At 39.5% G+C, this 16,219-nt stretch overlaps 3 protein-coding genes and 1 long non-coding RNA gene across 5 annotated transcripts in view; 3 read left to right on the forward strand and 1 right to left on the reverse strand.

Moving 5' to 3' along the window:
- Positions 1 to 2,269, forward strand: part of LOC146459442 (reversion-inducing cysteine-rich protein with Kazal motifs-like) — a 42,638-nt gene extending 40,369 nt beyond the window's left edge. For both annotated transcript variants that reach the window (XM_085089485.1, XM_085089484.1), the window contains one exon: positions 612 to 2,269. In XM_085089485.1, the coding sequence (XP_084945611.1) occupies positions 612 to 863 (252 nt within the window). In that variant the 3' untranslated portion in view covers positions 864 to 2,269. The remainder of the gene's footprint in view (positions 1 to 611) is intronic.
- On the reverse strand, positions 1,371 to 16,214 carry LOC146459443 (uncharacterized). The gene is made up of 12 exons (XM_085089493.1): positions 16,154 to 16,214; positions 15,932 to 16,028; positions 15,056 to 15,167; positions 14,815 to 14,913; positions 14,067 to 14,131; positions 12,674 to 12,736; positions 8,017 to 8,055; positions 6,986 to 7,170; positions 6,207 to 6,423; positions 4,499 to 4,641; positions 2,718 to 2,889; positions 1,371 to 2,408 (listed from the first exon to the last, which is right to left on the reverse strand). Exons 1-12 carry the CDS (start codon positions 16,180 to 16,182, stop codon positions 2,340 to 2,342), a joined length of 1,290 nt encoding a protein of 429 aa, XP_084945619.1. The 5' UTR covers positions 16,183 to 16,214; the 3' UTR covers positions 1,371 to 2,339.
- On the forward strand, positions 8,646 to 12,033 carry LOC146459444 (E3 ubiquitin-protein ligase TRIM32-like). Its single transcript, XM_085089488.1, has 2 exons — positions 8,646 to 11,845; positions 11,917 to 12,033. The coding sequence occupies exon 1, from the start codon at positions 9,801 to 9,803 to the stop codon at positions 11,454 to 11,456; it is 1,656 nt and encodes a 551-aa protein (XP_084945614.1). The 5' UTR covers positions 8,646 to 9,800; the 3' UTR covers positions 11,457 to 11,845; positions 11,917 to 12,033.
- LOC146459445 (uncharacterized) lies at positions 12,040 to 14,642 on the forward strand. The gene is made up of 2 exons (XR_014857908.1): positions 12,040 to 12,867; positions 12,913 to 14,642. It is a non-coding gene; the product is annotated as an uncharacterized LOC146459445 (long non-coding RNA).
- Positions 16,215 to 16,219: the final 5 nt, after the last annotated feature.

Consider the following 16,219-nt stretch of genomic DNA (forward strand, 5'->3'; position numbering starts at 1 on the left):
CAGCTTGTTCAAGTGATTCCCAATCCTCTCCATATTTTCAGCAGCTCTGTCATTTACTCGCACGTAGATAGCTTGCTAAGCGTTTTGTTTCGCGCTTCCCGAAGCGAAACAGAAATAACACATGATCGCAGATGAGCGATTACATTTATAAACGTGAATCTAGTTCCTGTTTCTGTTGCCAGCGGCTGCTCATAATTGTGTGGGAGGGCAATAAGTATTTGTAAATAGGCCATTTTCATGATGGCGTTATTTGACTACAATTACCAGAATTCATTTTGTTTTCCTTTTCAAATTCAAATTTTGTAATCTCAGTGGACAGCAAAGAACAATGGCTCTAATTAGCATGAGAAAACATAAAACCAGAAGGATTCTGGTAGTTGTAGTCAAATGACGCCATAGTGAAAATGTCCTATTGAGTACGTGAAACCGTGAATTTCCAAGGATTTCAAGACAAGGTTGCCTTTTTCATGGTTTAAGAGAAAGTGAACGCGACAGGCTAAATCTGGAGAGGTCGACTGTCCGTGTTCTAGGGAAATTGCGTAGTACCCCGCTTGTGAGGTTATAGTCAAGGTTTTGTTGTGCATAACGCTGTTGTGTTTTTGTCATCATAGGTTGAAGCTTGCAATCGTGAAGCTCAAAAACTGGAAGCTTTTATCAACACTGCAACTCCTTCCTTTACTTCAGACATTGTGCTCTCAGCACTCAAGGGCGCACGCTCAGATGTGCCCAGGCTTTTAAAGAAACCGGTCAAACCGGTTTCCGACCCTCGTAACAGTAAAGCGAGTCGGGTGAACAATTCATTAATTGCTACATTATTACCGATCATAATTCTGCCTGTTATGCTTAGAACAGGTAGAAGTTAACAGTACATGTATCTCAGAGTATTTTTTATGTCACTACAATGAAATTATGAATGTATAGAGATAAATTATTGTATTTTTGGAGGTAAAATTTTTAAAGACACGAAGGTGAACGAACTTGCTTTTTTTTTTTTTTGCACGCATTTGAGCGGTACGTTTTGTACCGTCGTCGTCTCTGTGTTGGTTTTCCTTCATGGGCGATAGACCCTTATCACTCGGCGGCCATGTTGAGTCTCAGGGGAATAAAAAGCTTTGATTTTGCACGGCTTGCCTCGCACTGAATTTGCGTGTGGGCGAGGCTAACCGTGCAAAAACAAAGCTTTTTATTCTCCTGAGACTCAACATGGCCGCCGAGTGAGAAAGGTCTATCATCAGCAAAGGGTACGGTTTTGGCTTTTTGATTCACATGTTTGGAAAACCAATAGAAAGATATTAGAAAGTTCTGATAAGTTAATTCAGTGCTTGACGGTACAAACGCGTCGATTTCACTCGATGAATAAAATGGTAGAGTTATTTTTTTTTTAGAGAATGTCAAAACGCCACGACCAGTGTAAAATTGAAGATGCCGTGGTTGTTGCCATTGTCGGGCGTGTTTTGATTAATACGGCGGCCATTTTGATTCCTCATTGCACCAAAAGTAAGGCTGCGAATTTTTATAGCGATAGATTTTTTATTATAGGTAAACTACATTTTCCAAGCAAAGCACCTTACACAGAGACAACAGACACCACAACAACTTGATCACATTTGTAGTCTTTCCACCATAATTCACGCTTCGGGATCAGTTCGTAAAAGGATGGCCCTATGGTTTGAAGTGAAATAACTAGAAATCGAGGGAATGACAGTCAAATGTATAGAGTTACCTCAAAACTAGGCCCGGAAAAAGCAATATCCTTCAACAGTCTTGAAGGGTATTGTTTGTTACGTGGCCGTGTCGAATTTTGTTTTCATAACAAAACACTACAGAATACACTAAAGCGTAATATATAAAACTCTGTTGAAGAATGTTTTGTAGGAATTGTGATGAAAATTTAATCTAACGTTCAGATAGTGTTTCTTACGAGTTATGCATCATGAAATGAACTGTATTAACTCCGTTCAAATTCCTTGTTGTGTTCCGTTCAAGCACTTGTCTTGTAAATCTGAGTCACCCGAAGGGAAAGATTATACGACAAAACGTTCTGTTACTGTTGTTATCCCCAAGCAAGTTACATTCAAAATATACAATTAATATAAAATACGTTATATTTATTTTATACGTAAGAAAAATACCTTAAAATTGCATGTACCTCGGTTTACAAAAAAACGCATCTTGTAAATAATATTGTCACCCAAGATATATAAAACGAGGTTTGTACATACTAAATTAGGTTTCTAAGGTACAAGCATTAAAAACACATTTTGTACAAGTTTTGAGTTATGTTTTCAGTTTGTTTGTATTAAAACGAACGAGTAGAAGTGTCGTCGCGATTGCAGTATTCACTGGGCACTAAAAAGCTCTTGAAGGTCTTTGATCCATTCCTTAAGACTTCTCTTTCCTCCGTCCCTCTAAGAAGTAAAGAAAGAAAGTTGACACTCTCCATCTATTCGTCCACCGGAGTGAGACTCGCGCCCAGTCATCTCTCTGGGCGGATGCGGGTGACAAGGGGGCGCGAGGGTTGATGGGAAGTCTCCTTTTTTAAACTAACCATCGACCCCCGCGCGCGTCTTGAGATTTCAAAGTAATAGAGATGACTGGGAGAGAGTCGGTGCCGGTGTGCTAGCAAATCTCAAAAAACTGGGCAACAAAAATGGTTAGCAAACATCATTGAATGTCAGCAACGTTGCAGCAGATCAAATAAACCAGGGCACCATTACCTGTAGATGTTGTATTCCCGAATGGTTCGAGCTCCCCTCTACTCCAAGAAGCTGTACATGCCCTTGGCCAATACAGTACAGGGGATCCACCTTCAAAGTGCACACTATTTTACCACTCCTTCCCAGCATCACTCGGATACGGCCGTGACTTGGTTCCCAGTCCATTGCGTAACTGAACAGAAAAAGAACAGTTTACATATGACCGTTATTATGAGTTTCGATATGACTTGGTCGTCTATTTGCAGTGTGTTTTCAAAGGGCAATGAAGTATTCAGTTCACCATGATCTTATGTAACAAAAATTGCATTTGCTGAGCCTTACAACTGATTAAGAAAAATATGTCTACATTACTTTTACAGCAAAACCAGAAAGCCATGTCAAATTCTGCTGACAAAAAGCGAAAAACTCGGCATCTGCTGAACTAGCAGAAGAATTTAATCTGTTTTTCTCTAGTCTCAATTGGGCGCTTTAAAAGGGAAATCAACTGATTTTTGAACAATGTTCAAGGAGGCTCCCACATTTTTTTTCTGCCCGAATTTTTGTTCGCCACCGAAAACTTTAAATTTCTTCGCTTTGTTACGCTGGCTGTGCATGAAATCATTTCCTTCTGCAAAAACCCTGGCAGGATTCGTTTCTGGGGTATTTGTCTAACACCCCCCCCCCCCCCCCCACTCGCCCTCTCAAAAATACCCAGAATGGTCCGTGTGGGAACCCGAACTTACCCAAGCCACGTACGAGCGACCTAAAACGAAGTCTTAGCTAGCGGGGCATTTTTATGGAACAACTAAAATTACGAATTGGCCAGTTGCGTTATGTGCGGATGTGATTACTATGGCGGGCGATAGACCCGTTTTTGTCGCTCACTCTCTCGGTGCACAAGAAGACAACTTGAGGCAAGTCTCGGTGGGCGAGTGCGAAGTGAGCGCAAGGGCTTCAGGTACGGACGGTCAGCTCCCACACCCATTGCTGACCGGTCTCGGACAGAGAAAACGTTCTCGCAGTAGGCACTTAATACTATTATACTGAAACTGGAACCGGCCTGGGTACTTGGCTATTAACCTAACAGTGTTGGTGAGCACGGAGCCCCAGGGTAGAGACTGATGTGCTGGTGACTGTGGGCGCGGATGCGTCACAGGAAAGGGAGATAGATATTGTTCAGGAACACATTGCAATAACGACTAAAAGACAAACATTTTGATCCTTCTGCTTGCGTTTTCCGTTTTTATTTTGTTAATCTGACAGACTCTTGTGATGACGTTTGAGCATGCGGTCTAGTGAAAAGCAGGCAACACAGTATCTTAACAGTAAGAGGTTGATCTTTTATAGGAAAACAAATGTTTGTTTAATATGTACTGTTTGATTACATCTCTTCTTTAGTATATCTCTATATTATTCTTCCACCTCAGCGATTCCCCGCTTGACAAAATTAATTTCTTGGTTTGTAATTCTAGAACGTTGAGTTAGGAAACAAATGGTCAGTTTAAAGGAGCGTTAAATCCCTTGACCTGTAATACCAAGCTGGCCACGTTGCATTTATCTAAGCATCTTGCATCACTGGATGGAAAATCGCCACATTTTCACAAGACTACTCTGAGCGTACGCTTTTCCCTCAAGGGCGGAACGGATTGGGGAGATAGTGGAGTATAAGAAGATCAACATGTACAATCGTAATTTTTCAGAAAAAAGATAACAAAACTGACAAATCTCTAACTTTCAAAGTATTGGTGGATCTCTTAGTTCTGATGTACATTCTTCTCATGCCTTTGCATGCACCCACTCACTTTGCCTGAAGTTCTTTGACTTCTTTGATCAGACTGCGCTGATTTCTGAAGCTTCTTTTTACTTGGTGGATGAGTCCAACCACATCATTGGTGTAAACAGCTTGGTTGACAAGATCCTCAATACTAAGTGAGTCCAGGTTGACCTGCACAAAATAGAAAGTAATGCGTTTGCAACAAGAACAGCAACAAATGAAAATCACCGTAAATACAATTTTTTCCCTAGTCTTTGCACGTTCAGTGGACGGACGATGGTGTGAGGGCTGCGAGTGTAGATATAGGGATCTACGCGGGAAAAATGTTTCAACAACAGTCATCTGCGCATGTGAAAGATATGCGCGCGCGTGATGTCATTCTCGACCCCAGACCTCTTGCCTTTTGCGCAGCCAAGCCGAAAGGTTCTGGGGTCAAGAATGGCGCCTTGCTTGCGGCATCTCCCGCGTACCGCGTCATCGTTTCCGAAAACCTCCGTTTTCGTTTTCGCAATCCACACTAATACGATAGGGCTCCGTTTTGAAATGTCTCCACTCTGAAGTGCATTCTCGAATGCATGCGTTTTCGAGAAAAGCGATAAGTATTTTTCGAACGTGTTAGTGTGCACGCACGGCCAAAACTATGGAAATGTGTGGACGGGACGTCAGTCCGATTACAATTTCTTTACGGATAAAACTTTAAAAGATGATGCGGAGTTAATGTACGGAGCGTTTTTGTGTAGATACATCCTTGAGAACTAGCTGCCCTCCTCTTTTGCCTGCTAAGTGGGCTGAGTGTTGATAGAACTCTCATTTCATGAATACAAAGTATTTAGTTCTACCAGCTCAGTTGGTAAGGTAACGGGCCCCTTGCAGCTAACGGGCACATGGTACAGAATCTGCTACGCTGGAGAGCAAGTTGCGCACTGGGACATCCAAAGTGACTTCATCCAGTCAAACTTGAATTTTCTTTGTTTCGGATGTCCCAGTGCGTAGCTTGCTCTCCAGCAGCACGAAAAGTAGAAAAGTGGAGAAATTATAAAACCAAATGTCCGTTTCCAGTCCTCCACTAAAGCAGCAGCTCCTTCTCTTTAGAAACCGACTCCCTTATCCTTTAATTTCATGGTTGTGACATGTTTGTAGCTATAGTTTGTAAAGTTCCAAAAAAAATCCTCATTACTTTCAGATTTAGCGGCCCCTTTGTACCTGAAATATAGCCGGGCCCGGTTGTTCGAAAGCCGATTAACGCTAATCCAGGATTAAAAGTTAATCGAGGGTTTCATCGTCGCTCGTTAAAATTGGTTTAAAGGCTAATTTCGAGCTAAAGATAAAGAAAAGTCTAAGTCAAAACTGAGGGCCGAGAATCTTTTCGAAAAATCTTTGTTTATTAGGCACAGATGTTAATCTTTTAAGCTCGGTGGTGTACAGGTGTGCCTGTGTCACCGACTGAGAAAAATACCTATATCAATTATTCACCAGGCTTAACACATAACATCAAATTTCTTTTACATATACCATACATCAACATTCAATCCTAGCATTATGCAGAATGCTTATCACATGAACCTAGTTTGACGTCTTAAGAGTATCCGAACAAGTAATCGGAAGGTTGGAGGTTCGACTTCTGTTGGGAGAACTCAGATTTTCTTTTTCCGTGTATGTCTGTGTCACCCACTGAAAAAAAAAAACATCTATCACTTTATAATACTGTTTTTTTCAGAGGGTTGCTAACCAATTACCTCTGCTCCCTCAAACACAGCCTGTGTCCCTCCTTCCAGTCGAAATCTAACAGTCAAAATCAGGGGGGAGCCATGATCATGTCCAGGTTGTAGGTCACTGGGTATCTCCAACACTATAGAATATCCTTGCATCCCATGAGCTCCTTGACTTATTTCATCCATGCTTTGCAAATTTACACCTTCCAGGCTACTGTACAGCTCTATGGCGTCAGCATACCTTTAAATGAAACAAACTTATATATTATTATGACTGGTTTCGAGGCAAATAGTTGATTTGTTTCCCGAGAATTTCAGTTTGTTGTATAGCACAACAAAGACATTAAATAGAACAGGGTCCATTTACGGACAAAAAACAAAAGACAAACAAAACTTTGAAAAACGCGCTGAATCTTGTAACATAACGCCATTCTCACTCACCCTCTGATCACGTGCAAAAGCGGCCAACATTCGGGGAACAGTTCACTGTTACCCTCTGACGTCATTTTCGCAATGTTACACACTCATGGGCTTTTGGCGGCAAACAGTTCTACCGCTAGATGTCATGTGACTATGAATTAGCCAATGAATGCGTGCGCTTTGGCGGAAAAAAATTCAGCTATATAACAACAATACGGATCACATTACTCTAGGATTAACGTTGTTAGTATTAGTGGATATTGCCTTTCGCTCGCTTATTGGCTGCTGAAAGTCCATTAGCATTCGCTATTCTTACTTAAACCGCAACAACAGAAAGCTGCAATAACTATCAAAACGAAAATGAAAATTCAAGTATGTTTTACCATTGTTTTACGGAGAGTCGGTTGTTTTGTTTTATCTGTTGTTGTTGTATCATGAAGTGCTCTTGTATCATCAGTTCATTTACATTCTCCTGCAGATGGCTGTTTTCCTGCTGCAGTAATCCTTTCCAGTGTTCAAGGGAAGAGATGGTCGCTTCACACTCCTTAATGACTCTGACTGTTTCTAACTGCAGAAATAATCAACAAGTGATATTAAGGGATTATGCTTAAACGATATGATTTTGTAAGGGTTGTCGCACCAAGCTTTCAGAATTTTCTTTAACGATTTTTGGGATGATTGAGGTATACAGTTTTTCAGTCGATGACATACGCGTACTCGGAAAAAGAAAATCCGTAGAACCTTTGACCTTCCGATTACTAGTTCGGAGGCTCTACCACTGAGCTACAGGAGACTCGTGGGAGCTGCCCTGCATACTGCTGGGATTTGAATGTCGATCAGTGTCAAAGAGATGTGATGTTATGTTTTATGCCTGGTGAATAAATGATAGAGGTATTTTTTGGCAATGACACAGGTACTATAAAAAAAATTAAAATAAAAAGTGCATGGAAGGGGGGGGGGGGGGGGATTAAGAAAAACTGTGTGGTCATTAAGAAGTGTTTGGCTTCCTTGCTATAGGTACTGTCTGGAGTTTGAAAAGTTTCACGGATCGGGAACCTAAACATGTCTACTTATCGGATATATGGCTGTTATTGCAATAAAGTCAGTTGCAGTTATTGTGAGTTGGAACCTGTGTAAAGCTTAAAGAAAACCCTGAGAAGACTCTCGGTGCCTTTTCCTCAGCGAGTCGCTATCTAAACCGATGCCAGTTTGTTTGTTTTACCTGCTATCCTAATTCAGCACTCAGCACTACTCCTTTTCCATTAATTCGTTCCGAATCCCTTCCCAACAAACTACAATGCCAAGATCGCGAAAAATTCACAGCCGAAAAAAAAACCAAAACAAAACAAAAAACAAACAAACAAACTAAAAAAAATTTTCTAGTCCTATAGAAAATTTTACCCTCTTTACTTACCTGTTTCGATTTCAGCTCGTCAAATAAGTCTTTGTTTTCCTGCGAAAATAAGATAATCCAGTTTTTTTAATGCATCAAAACACGAGCTGCACGCGTTCTGATTGGCTAAGGATATGATTTATATTTTCGCGCCCCTCCGCGGTCGCATCTCTTCCCGGGAATTGAAGTAGGGAGTTTTGGCAAGGCAGTAGGTTAAATAACCTAAACAACAACTCTGCACGTGCATTACGCTTTCTGGGACATTTCTATGCCGTCACTGCAGGACTAGGACGGGAAATTTCCTAATGGCACGTTTTATGGAGGACGGAAACATACAACGAATAATTTCCTTTCTCTTTCTAAACTTGGGTGCGGTCTCCAAGAATTAATCTCCAGAAAATTTCACCTACATTTGACATTTAAAGCAAGCTGGAATAATTGCGACGACGTTTGAAAAAACGCGAATTCATTTTAATAGTGACGTTCTCGCTGCCGTCGCCGTTGCTAAGCCGTTGCGAGCTCGCGAGGTTCACTTACCCTAAGAAAAATAAGGAACAAAAAAGCTTATGTTTTTTTTTTACTTTTAATTCTTTGACTTGGATAAAGAGTGAAAAAGAAAAAGGTTTAAAAAATAGTTTCAATTTGGCTAGCGTTTAATCTTTAAATAAAAGTAGAGGAAAGAAAACAAAATCGTGTAATATAATGTGAACACCAGAGGTCCCCTTTCTCAAACGGAACTCTCGAAAAGTGATCGGGCCCGAGAAGTAATTTTCAAATCCGTTTTTTATTGATTGGTGTGAGTTTTTCATGCAAACTGGGCCAATGTCTTTCCTGGTCTTGTAAAGAGGAAATTTACAAGGGTTAGGAGTTATTTTTAAAGACTGTTTAAGTTAAAAATAGCGTACCATACCTTAATTTTTTCTTCCACTTTTAATTGTGGTTTCACAGGGCACTTAAATGAACCGGAAATTGGCGGTATTTTCCCGGGAGAAAATACACAAAAAAGTACTTCCGGTGTGTGTTGATATCCTTGAGTACAAATTAAATGTACATTTTAACCACAGAACATTCAAGAAACAACCTTGAGAGATAAAATCGGAGTTTTGAATCACATTTATACAGATTCTAGTGGATAGCAGTGGCCAAATCGAGAACGCTTATAAATGCTATAATCATCATCAATGCTAAAGTCAATATTTGGACAGTCTCGAATCAATGTGGTCTTCCAAAAGCATTTCTTAGAGACACTGAACCACGAACAGCAAAACCAACCGGTGCGAAATGGCCCGAGGGAAAATTCTTCAGTAAATGGTCTCTACATTAAAATTTCACTAGATGTCACTTTTTGTCCTCTCTCCATACGTATATACATGTGTCATCAAGCTTGACGTAACCTTGTAACCTTCTTCATAATTTAGAGGATTAGAATTTCACCCGAGAATTTCGTTCCGCTTTCCAAGAAAGCATGACGGAAGTTTGTATTTTAAGTAAACGCTGGCGAATTATAGCCGATTTATTCTGGCTTCCATATAAGTTTGGATATCAGTGAAGGCAGTGTCGGTCGCTGCCTCGGGCAATGTTTGGATACGCATCATAAGCTCTTTTGCTTCAAGTCCTTATCGTTTGCGAGTTTGGCATTCAGCATTCTGTCGAAGACAACAAGCGGAATTTGGCAAAGTAAAGGCCTTGAATTTGCAGGTTTCTATCACAGACGAGCACTACAACCGGGCTGTATCGCTGTACAGACTACAAGACGCAACAAACTTGAACAAAGTGGAAGTGCTAGCAGCAGAACGCGCCAGAACATGAGTTGGATACGAGATCAAGATCATCTGTCGCGTGTGCTTGAAGAAGAACTGAAATGTCCCGTGTGCCTTGAGGAATTCGTGGATCCAAAAACCCTATCATGCGGTCACACTGTTTGTAGACAATGCCTGGCAAACATGGAGCGACACACTAACCTGACGGCGCATTATATTTACGTGCGCTGCCCCACCTGCCGCCGTGAAACTGACCTCAATTTTCCGGGGGGGATCGACTCGCTGCCGACAAACTTCATGGTGACTACCCTGATCACTGGAAAAGATAGAACTAAAGAGATCAAGGAGCTGGAGGACCGACTTAAGAGGGGCAAACACGCCTTACGAGTAAGACAGGAATTAACCACAGAGATTGTGGACATGTCAGAAAGCCTAAGCCACCGAAGGCAGCAAGTCGAGGGTGACATCAGACAAACTGCAGAGAGAATAGTGCAGATGGTGAGAGCAAGTGAAGAAAAACTTGTACAGGAACTGAACATGAAGGTGGTTAGGCAGCAGCGAGAATTAAGACAAAGACGAGAAGTGATGCAGAATTTGATGTCCCATGCAAATGACATCTTTGAAAGCATTGAAGAAAAGGTTAACACCCTTCCAACCAGGGCTCTCATCCAGGAGAAAAGTTCTATTATGTCTCAGCTTAGAGAGATTGACATGATAGAGATGGCATTGGAAATACCAGAAATTGAGGCTATTGCATTCATTCCAAACATGAGTGCCAATGACAGTGAACACCTGACGGCACTCGGGAGGCTTGACATTGGAAATGGCAACAGAGATTCTGGGTTGAGTCTTCAGAGAGTTCCAGATTACTCACACGATAATGTACAAATCAGTGCTTTTGGTCAGGTTGGTAATGAGGATGGTGAATTCATGCTTCCCTGGGGTGTTGCTATACGTGATGATGGTAGCATAGCTGTGGCTGATCATGCAAACAGCCGCATACAGCTTTTTGATAATCAAGGCAACTTTCTACAAACTTTGTCGGACAATGGATCAGAGAGGGTGAGACTTCCCACAGGAATTGATTTCGATGTTGATCACAACTTAGTCACATTTGATGGTGAGAATCATGAGCTTAAAGTTCTGGATTCTACAGGGCAGCTGATCAGGAAGATTGGCAATGAAAGAGAGCTGGGTAACAAGGTGGAAGGAATATCTATTGACTGCGAGGGACGTATTATAGTCACGGACTCGTCAAATGAACGGGTGCTGGTTTATCACCACTCTGGACATTTATGCCTTGAATTTGGTGCTACTGGGAAAAACAGTCTTGGACGGCCATCGAGTGCAGTGTTTCACTCTGGACGCTTTATAGTGTCTGACACATTCAATCATTGCCTTAAGGTCTACAATCGTCATGGTATCTTCCTGCAACAGATTGGTAGACCAGGAAAAGAGGCTGGACAATTTCACCAACCAAGAGGTCTGGCTGTGGATTCAGCAAGCAACATTCTAGTGTGTGATTCAGGCAACTGTCGTGTTCAGGTACTTGACTTTTATGGAAACTTCATAAGAAGTTTTGGCAGCTTTGGTGATGAAGTAGGCCATTTCTGGTTCCCCTACTCCATTGCTGTTGGGAAGGAAGGAGAAGTGGTCGTGTCTGACTGCAACAACAATCGTGTGCAGATTTTCCGGTTTTAACTCCTGGAAAGCCTGTTGTAAATGACATGCCTGGACAAAGACACTCAGTGAACATATTTTTGTAACCTTAGCGCAGTTTTCAATTGAGTAACCTAAAACCCAAACCAAAGTCATTACTCTGGCCCACCACAATGGATGCAAACAGCGCAATGAACCAACCAAAATTTAAATCAAATGTATGTACATATTACTAACCACTGCCAAGCCTTGGGACATGTGAGCAAGCAAGTCATGGGTTGTTTTGGTTTTGCTCCTCATTGGTTGAGAAAGTGGCATGATTTCTCCAGCTAACCAAATAGTGTACATCCAAGCAAAACTAAAGCAAATTCAAATTACTTTAGGCACTCAGTTTATAAGCGATAAAAATAATAATAGGGTTTGAGGCACAAGTGTCTCATGTTGATTTTCATAATGTCCATGTCTTTTGCTGTTAAATTTGCATTTTAAGCTTGGAATTTAGCAGTTTAATATTGCCCCATTTTGCATAGTCTCCTACGCAGCCTTTCTTATTGTCGTCACGCAATCCTCCTCTCCATTTGTGGGAAGGAGCATTACCTTAAATGAAGAGCACATTCATAGTTAAGTCCCATTCTTCCAAATCTTATTTGCTTCACTGGGACAATACTGTGGATTACATGACAGACTAAACAAGACAGTACATTTAGTTCTCTGGATGAAGAAGTCAATTTGTTTACTTATTTACATGAAATAACCAATGCAGGCTAAAGGTACATTTTAGATGCCTTCATGACCATGCATTCAAGCTTGAATCTGCTGAGAAGTGATCACTTATAAAGTGTACATGTTAAGCCAAAGGTATAAGCACATGTATGTATATGGGGTGGAGACCGGGCAAGGGGGGGGGGTGGGGGGTGGGTAGACCTGTACTGTTTGTTGGTTGAGAGGACAACAGAACAAACAACAGAACAATGTTCTAGCCCTGAAAGACAATGCAGCTTTAGGTTATAAGGATCCAGTGTAAATACAGTTTTTGAAAGGTGGAAGTCTACTGCACAGGGGTCTGGACACCCTGCCTCCTACTCTAGAAATCTGTTGATTTTTCAGCTCCTTATCAAATGTTATTCAAGTTTACATATTTGATGTTAGGGACAAGGATGTCCTTGGCACAGTGAATTACATGTAGCTTATTCAATCAGGGTTACATGTTTTGCTTAATAATGTGTTTTTATAATGTTATGACAATGGCAAGTTTGTACCTCTTGTTCAACTTTGCTGGCCATCTCTTCCAACTTTCTGTTCAGAGCCTCATACTTGTTTTTCTGAAAACAGGGGTGTTTAACGTTATTTCTGAAATATTCAAGAAAGTTTTCACGTTTTTCAACTTTATTTCAGACTACAAGCAGTCCTTTATTTTTCTTAGGGATAGGAAAGCGAGCAAACAAACATAAATGTGGGCGAAAATTCCTTCCTGCTAAAAGATGGGACGTATCGGAAGGAATTTTGTCGAGAACTTGCAAGAGTGATTTGCTCCTTAAAATACTATCCCTAAGAAAAATAAGAGACTTCTTGTAGTATTAAATTTATTGAACATCGTTTTTAAATATTGTTGTTCAATTCCATTTCTAGCCACACAGCTTGCAAAAATGGAAGATATAATTAAGGATGACACCTGCTAATACAGAGGTTTTTATGTGCACTGTGTTTTATGACCATACAGAAAATGCAGACCTTAGCTTGGGCTATTTGAATCAAAAAAGAAAATTGGCAACCATGCATTTTTCAAACGTAATTACACGTAAGCAACATTAATCCTAAAACAATAACAACATACATTTTTTTTACGCAACTGAGGCTTAATTCAACCTCTGAAAATAGGTGGTTTTGAACCCCAATTTTCCTTTTGGATTCTAGTAGCCATTAGTAAGATCTGCTTTTCCTGCATGGCCATTAAAGACAGGCAACATTGTAAATATAACCTTGTATCAGTAGACACCAAGTTTCTCGAACCATTCTGAGATGTGCAGCATGAATGCATTTGTACAGTGTATACCAAAAGGAGGTACTGTCCTTAAGTTGTCTTTTCTTAATGGAAAAAGTCTTACATTAATTAATTATTTTGTCATTAGTCATAATAAAAGAGTGGTTGTTAATTGAGTATTGTAAAATAAAATCCAATTGAAAGCAATTACTCTAGCCAATAACAACAGATGCAAACAGAGCAATGAGCCAATCAGAATTCAAAGCAACTACAAGTGTGGGAAAATTCAAGCAAGTCACAATTGATTTTGGTTTTTGTTCTCACAGCTTAGTTGAGAAAGTGGCATGAGTATTGCTAATCATTCACAGTGTACAGTGAAGCACAGCCAAAGCAAATTCAAATTACTTTCGACATTCAACCAAAAACCACTCTAACAATAATTATAATCATAATCATTATTATTTTTAAACAGATGCTCATGTCACTCAAGTCAGTGAGGTTCTGCATGGAAATAAAAATAGTTACCTATATGTTGTAAATTGTTGCTTGTAGACAAAACATTTTGGACCACGAGGATAACTGACATTCTCTTAGACACTGTAGTGCTGAACTGTTGATCTGAATTCCTTATTTGACAAAATAGTGCAATTAAATTGTACAGTTAAATATACCTTGTCTTTTGTAGACGAAAGCCTCTGTTGTAAAAGTTCAAGCTTTTCTGTCAAAACTTGATGCTCTGTTGGATGAATACAACTTGTTATTAATATATTTAATTTTTAACTGGTTGTGGTCTAAAACTACAGTCTTAAAATTATAATTATAGTGATAATTGACCCCAAGCCAGTATATCTAAAAGACATCAATTCAAGAAATATTGGGAGCATGGTGTATAATCTTACAATTTCAAGGTGGGAATTATTACCAAAAAAGCTTTCCCCACACTGAAGTGATACTCAGGAATGTGCAGGCAATTTGAAGTGTGAAAAGTCCATGACAGCTTATAATAACAAACAAGAATTTCTCAACCTCACCATTGACCTTTAGCCCAACATTTTGTTTAAAAGATTTTTTCCCATAGTAGATATTGAATCTCTCATGTAAGTGATTCTTACATTAAATTGTATTGTACATAATTTTCATTACACTTAATAGTACTTCCCACTTTTGGGAAAAACAGAAATCCAATGGACTGTAATTTTTGATCATCTATACTAACTGTGATTAAATCTTAATGGAGTTTCTGTCTATCAATTCATTCATTCATTCATTCATTTTATTTAGTTAAATTTTTCTTTCAAATAATTTTTTTTTAATCATTCATTCGGGCATCCATTCGTTCATTGGTCAGTCAGATACAGTGTAAATTCACAGTGTGACATTTAGAGTTTGTTTTAAATATCAACAAGCTATTAATCTTACTGGTGCACAATGTTTCAGCTAAGTCATCAGTGTCTGTCTCCAACTGTTCAATTGTTTGTTTGTCTTCCTTGCTTTCTTTCCTCATATTTTGTTGATGTTCTGAAACAAAAACAGCACAAGAAAGTTTCTTAAAAAATTGACATTTTGCAAGATAATCACTTTAGGAGAGTTAAAAACCCCTTTCCTACATGCCAGCCCTGAGATAAAAAATGATGACTTGATTTACGTTTTACATATTTACCTGACATTTCCATGTTGTCTGTTGAGGACCAGTCCTCTTTTCTCATATTTTCCAAGAAGCGGGATTGGCCTTGCAACCTTAATAACACTGTCTTTAGAGTTGCAAGATGATTCTGTATTTAAAAATAGAACTGTATCAGGGAAGATTTCTATCTCACCTATTAGGTCTTTATTTCATGTTTATTTTATTTAGTATACACTCCAGTAAGTGTTAAGTCTGGTTCATACCGTCTTGTGAGATAACCACAAACATAAGAATGAACATAACACAACTAGTGTGTGAATGAGTGTGAGATAAGCAATGCTTTTGGTTTTCTTGTGCTTATTCCTCTCTGTTTATCATCAGTAAAATAAGCACAATTTAAAAGTGACAAAGTCATACGAACACAGCCCTTCTTGTTTTTGTTTGTGCTCACCTCACACTGGTTCACAAACATTTTTTCATACACTTGTGCTTATTGCATAAGTGCGAACCAGGTTTTGGAAGAGAAAACAGCTTTTTTCTGCTCTTTTCACACCGGTTCACAGTTACTTCACACACGATTTTCTTACGCTGAAGTGAGACAACAACAACAACAACAAAACAGACAAAAAAACAAACAAAACAAAAAAAAAAAAGAAAAGAAAGAAAGAATCATAAGCTGTTACCTAAACAGTTGAGAATGTCACAGATGAGAAAGGGAGGATCGTTATTATGAAGGACTGACTTCACTGAATTTCATTTTAAAAGTTTTTCAAGCTCAAACTTTAATATTTTAAGTCTTAAGCTTAATTAATTTAAGCTTAAGCCTATTAAACTCAAAAACTGGTCCATGCAGCCTTTAACCGAAGCAGTTAGAAAAAAAAGATATGAATCATCGTCATTAAGAAACATTACCTTGTGCTTTTGGAGCTGCAATTCGTCATTGGTGTCAAGCCCATTACAGATCTCAAGAGATTTTACTTTGCTGTGATTTGAAATATCTTGAAAAATCCTGGTCAGAATAACAACAAAATCACGATTGAGTCCAACACATAAGAGAACTACAGGGAACAAGTATATCTTAAAGTCACGAAAACGACTTTTCTGTGCGTCAAAGGTATTTACCAGGCCAATTACCTTTCAATATCTTCAAGTTGGGACGCCATTTTTTTCGTTCAAACTAACCGCCAAAAAAGGTGAGAC

Source organism: Pavona decussata, unplaced genomic scaffold, assembly GCF_977016875.1.
Source record: "Pavona decussata unplaced genomic scaffold, jaPavDecu1.1 SCAFFOLD_219, whole genome shotgun sequence".
Classification (NCBI taxonomy): domain Eukaryota; kingdom Metazoa; phylum Cnidaria; class Anthozoa; order Scleractinia; family Agariciidae; genus Pavona; species Pavona decussata.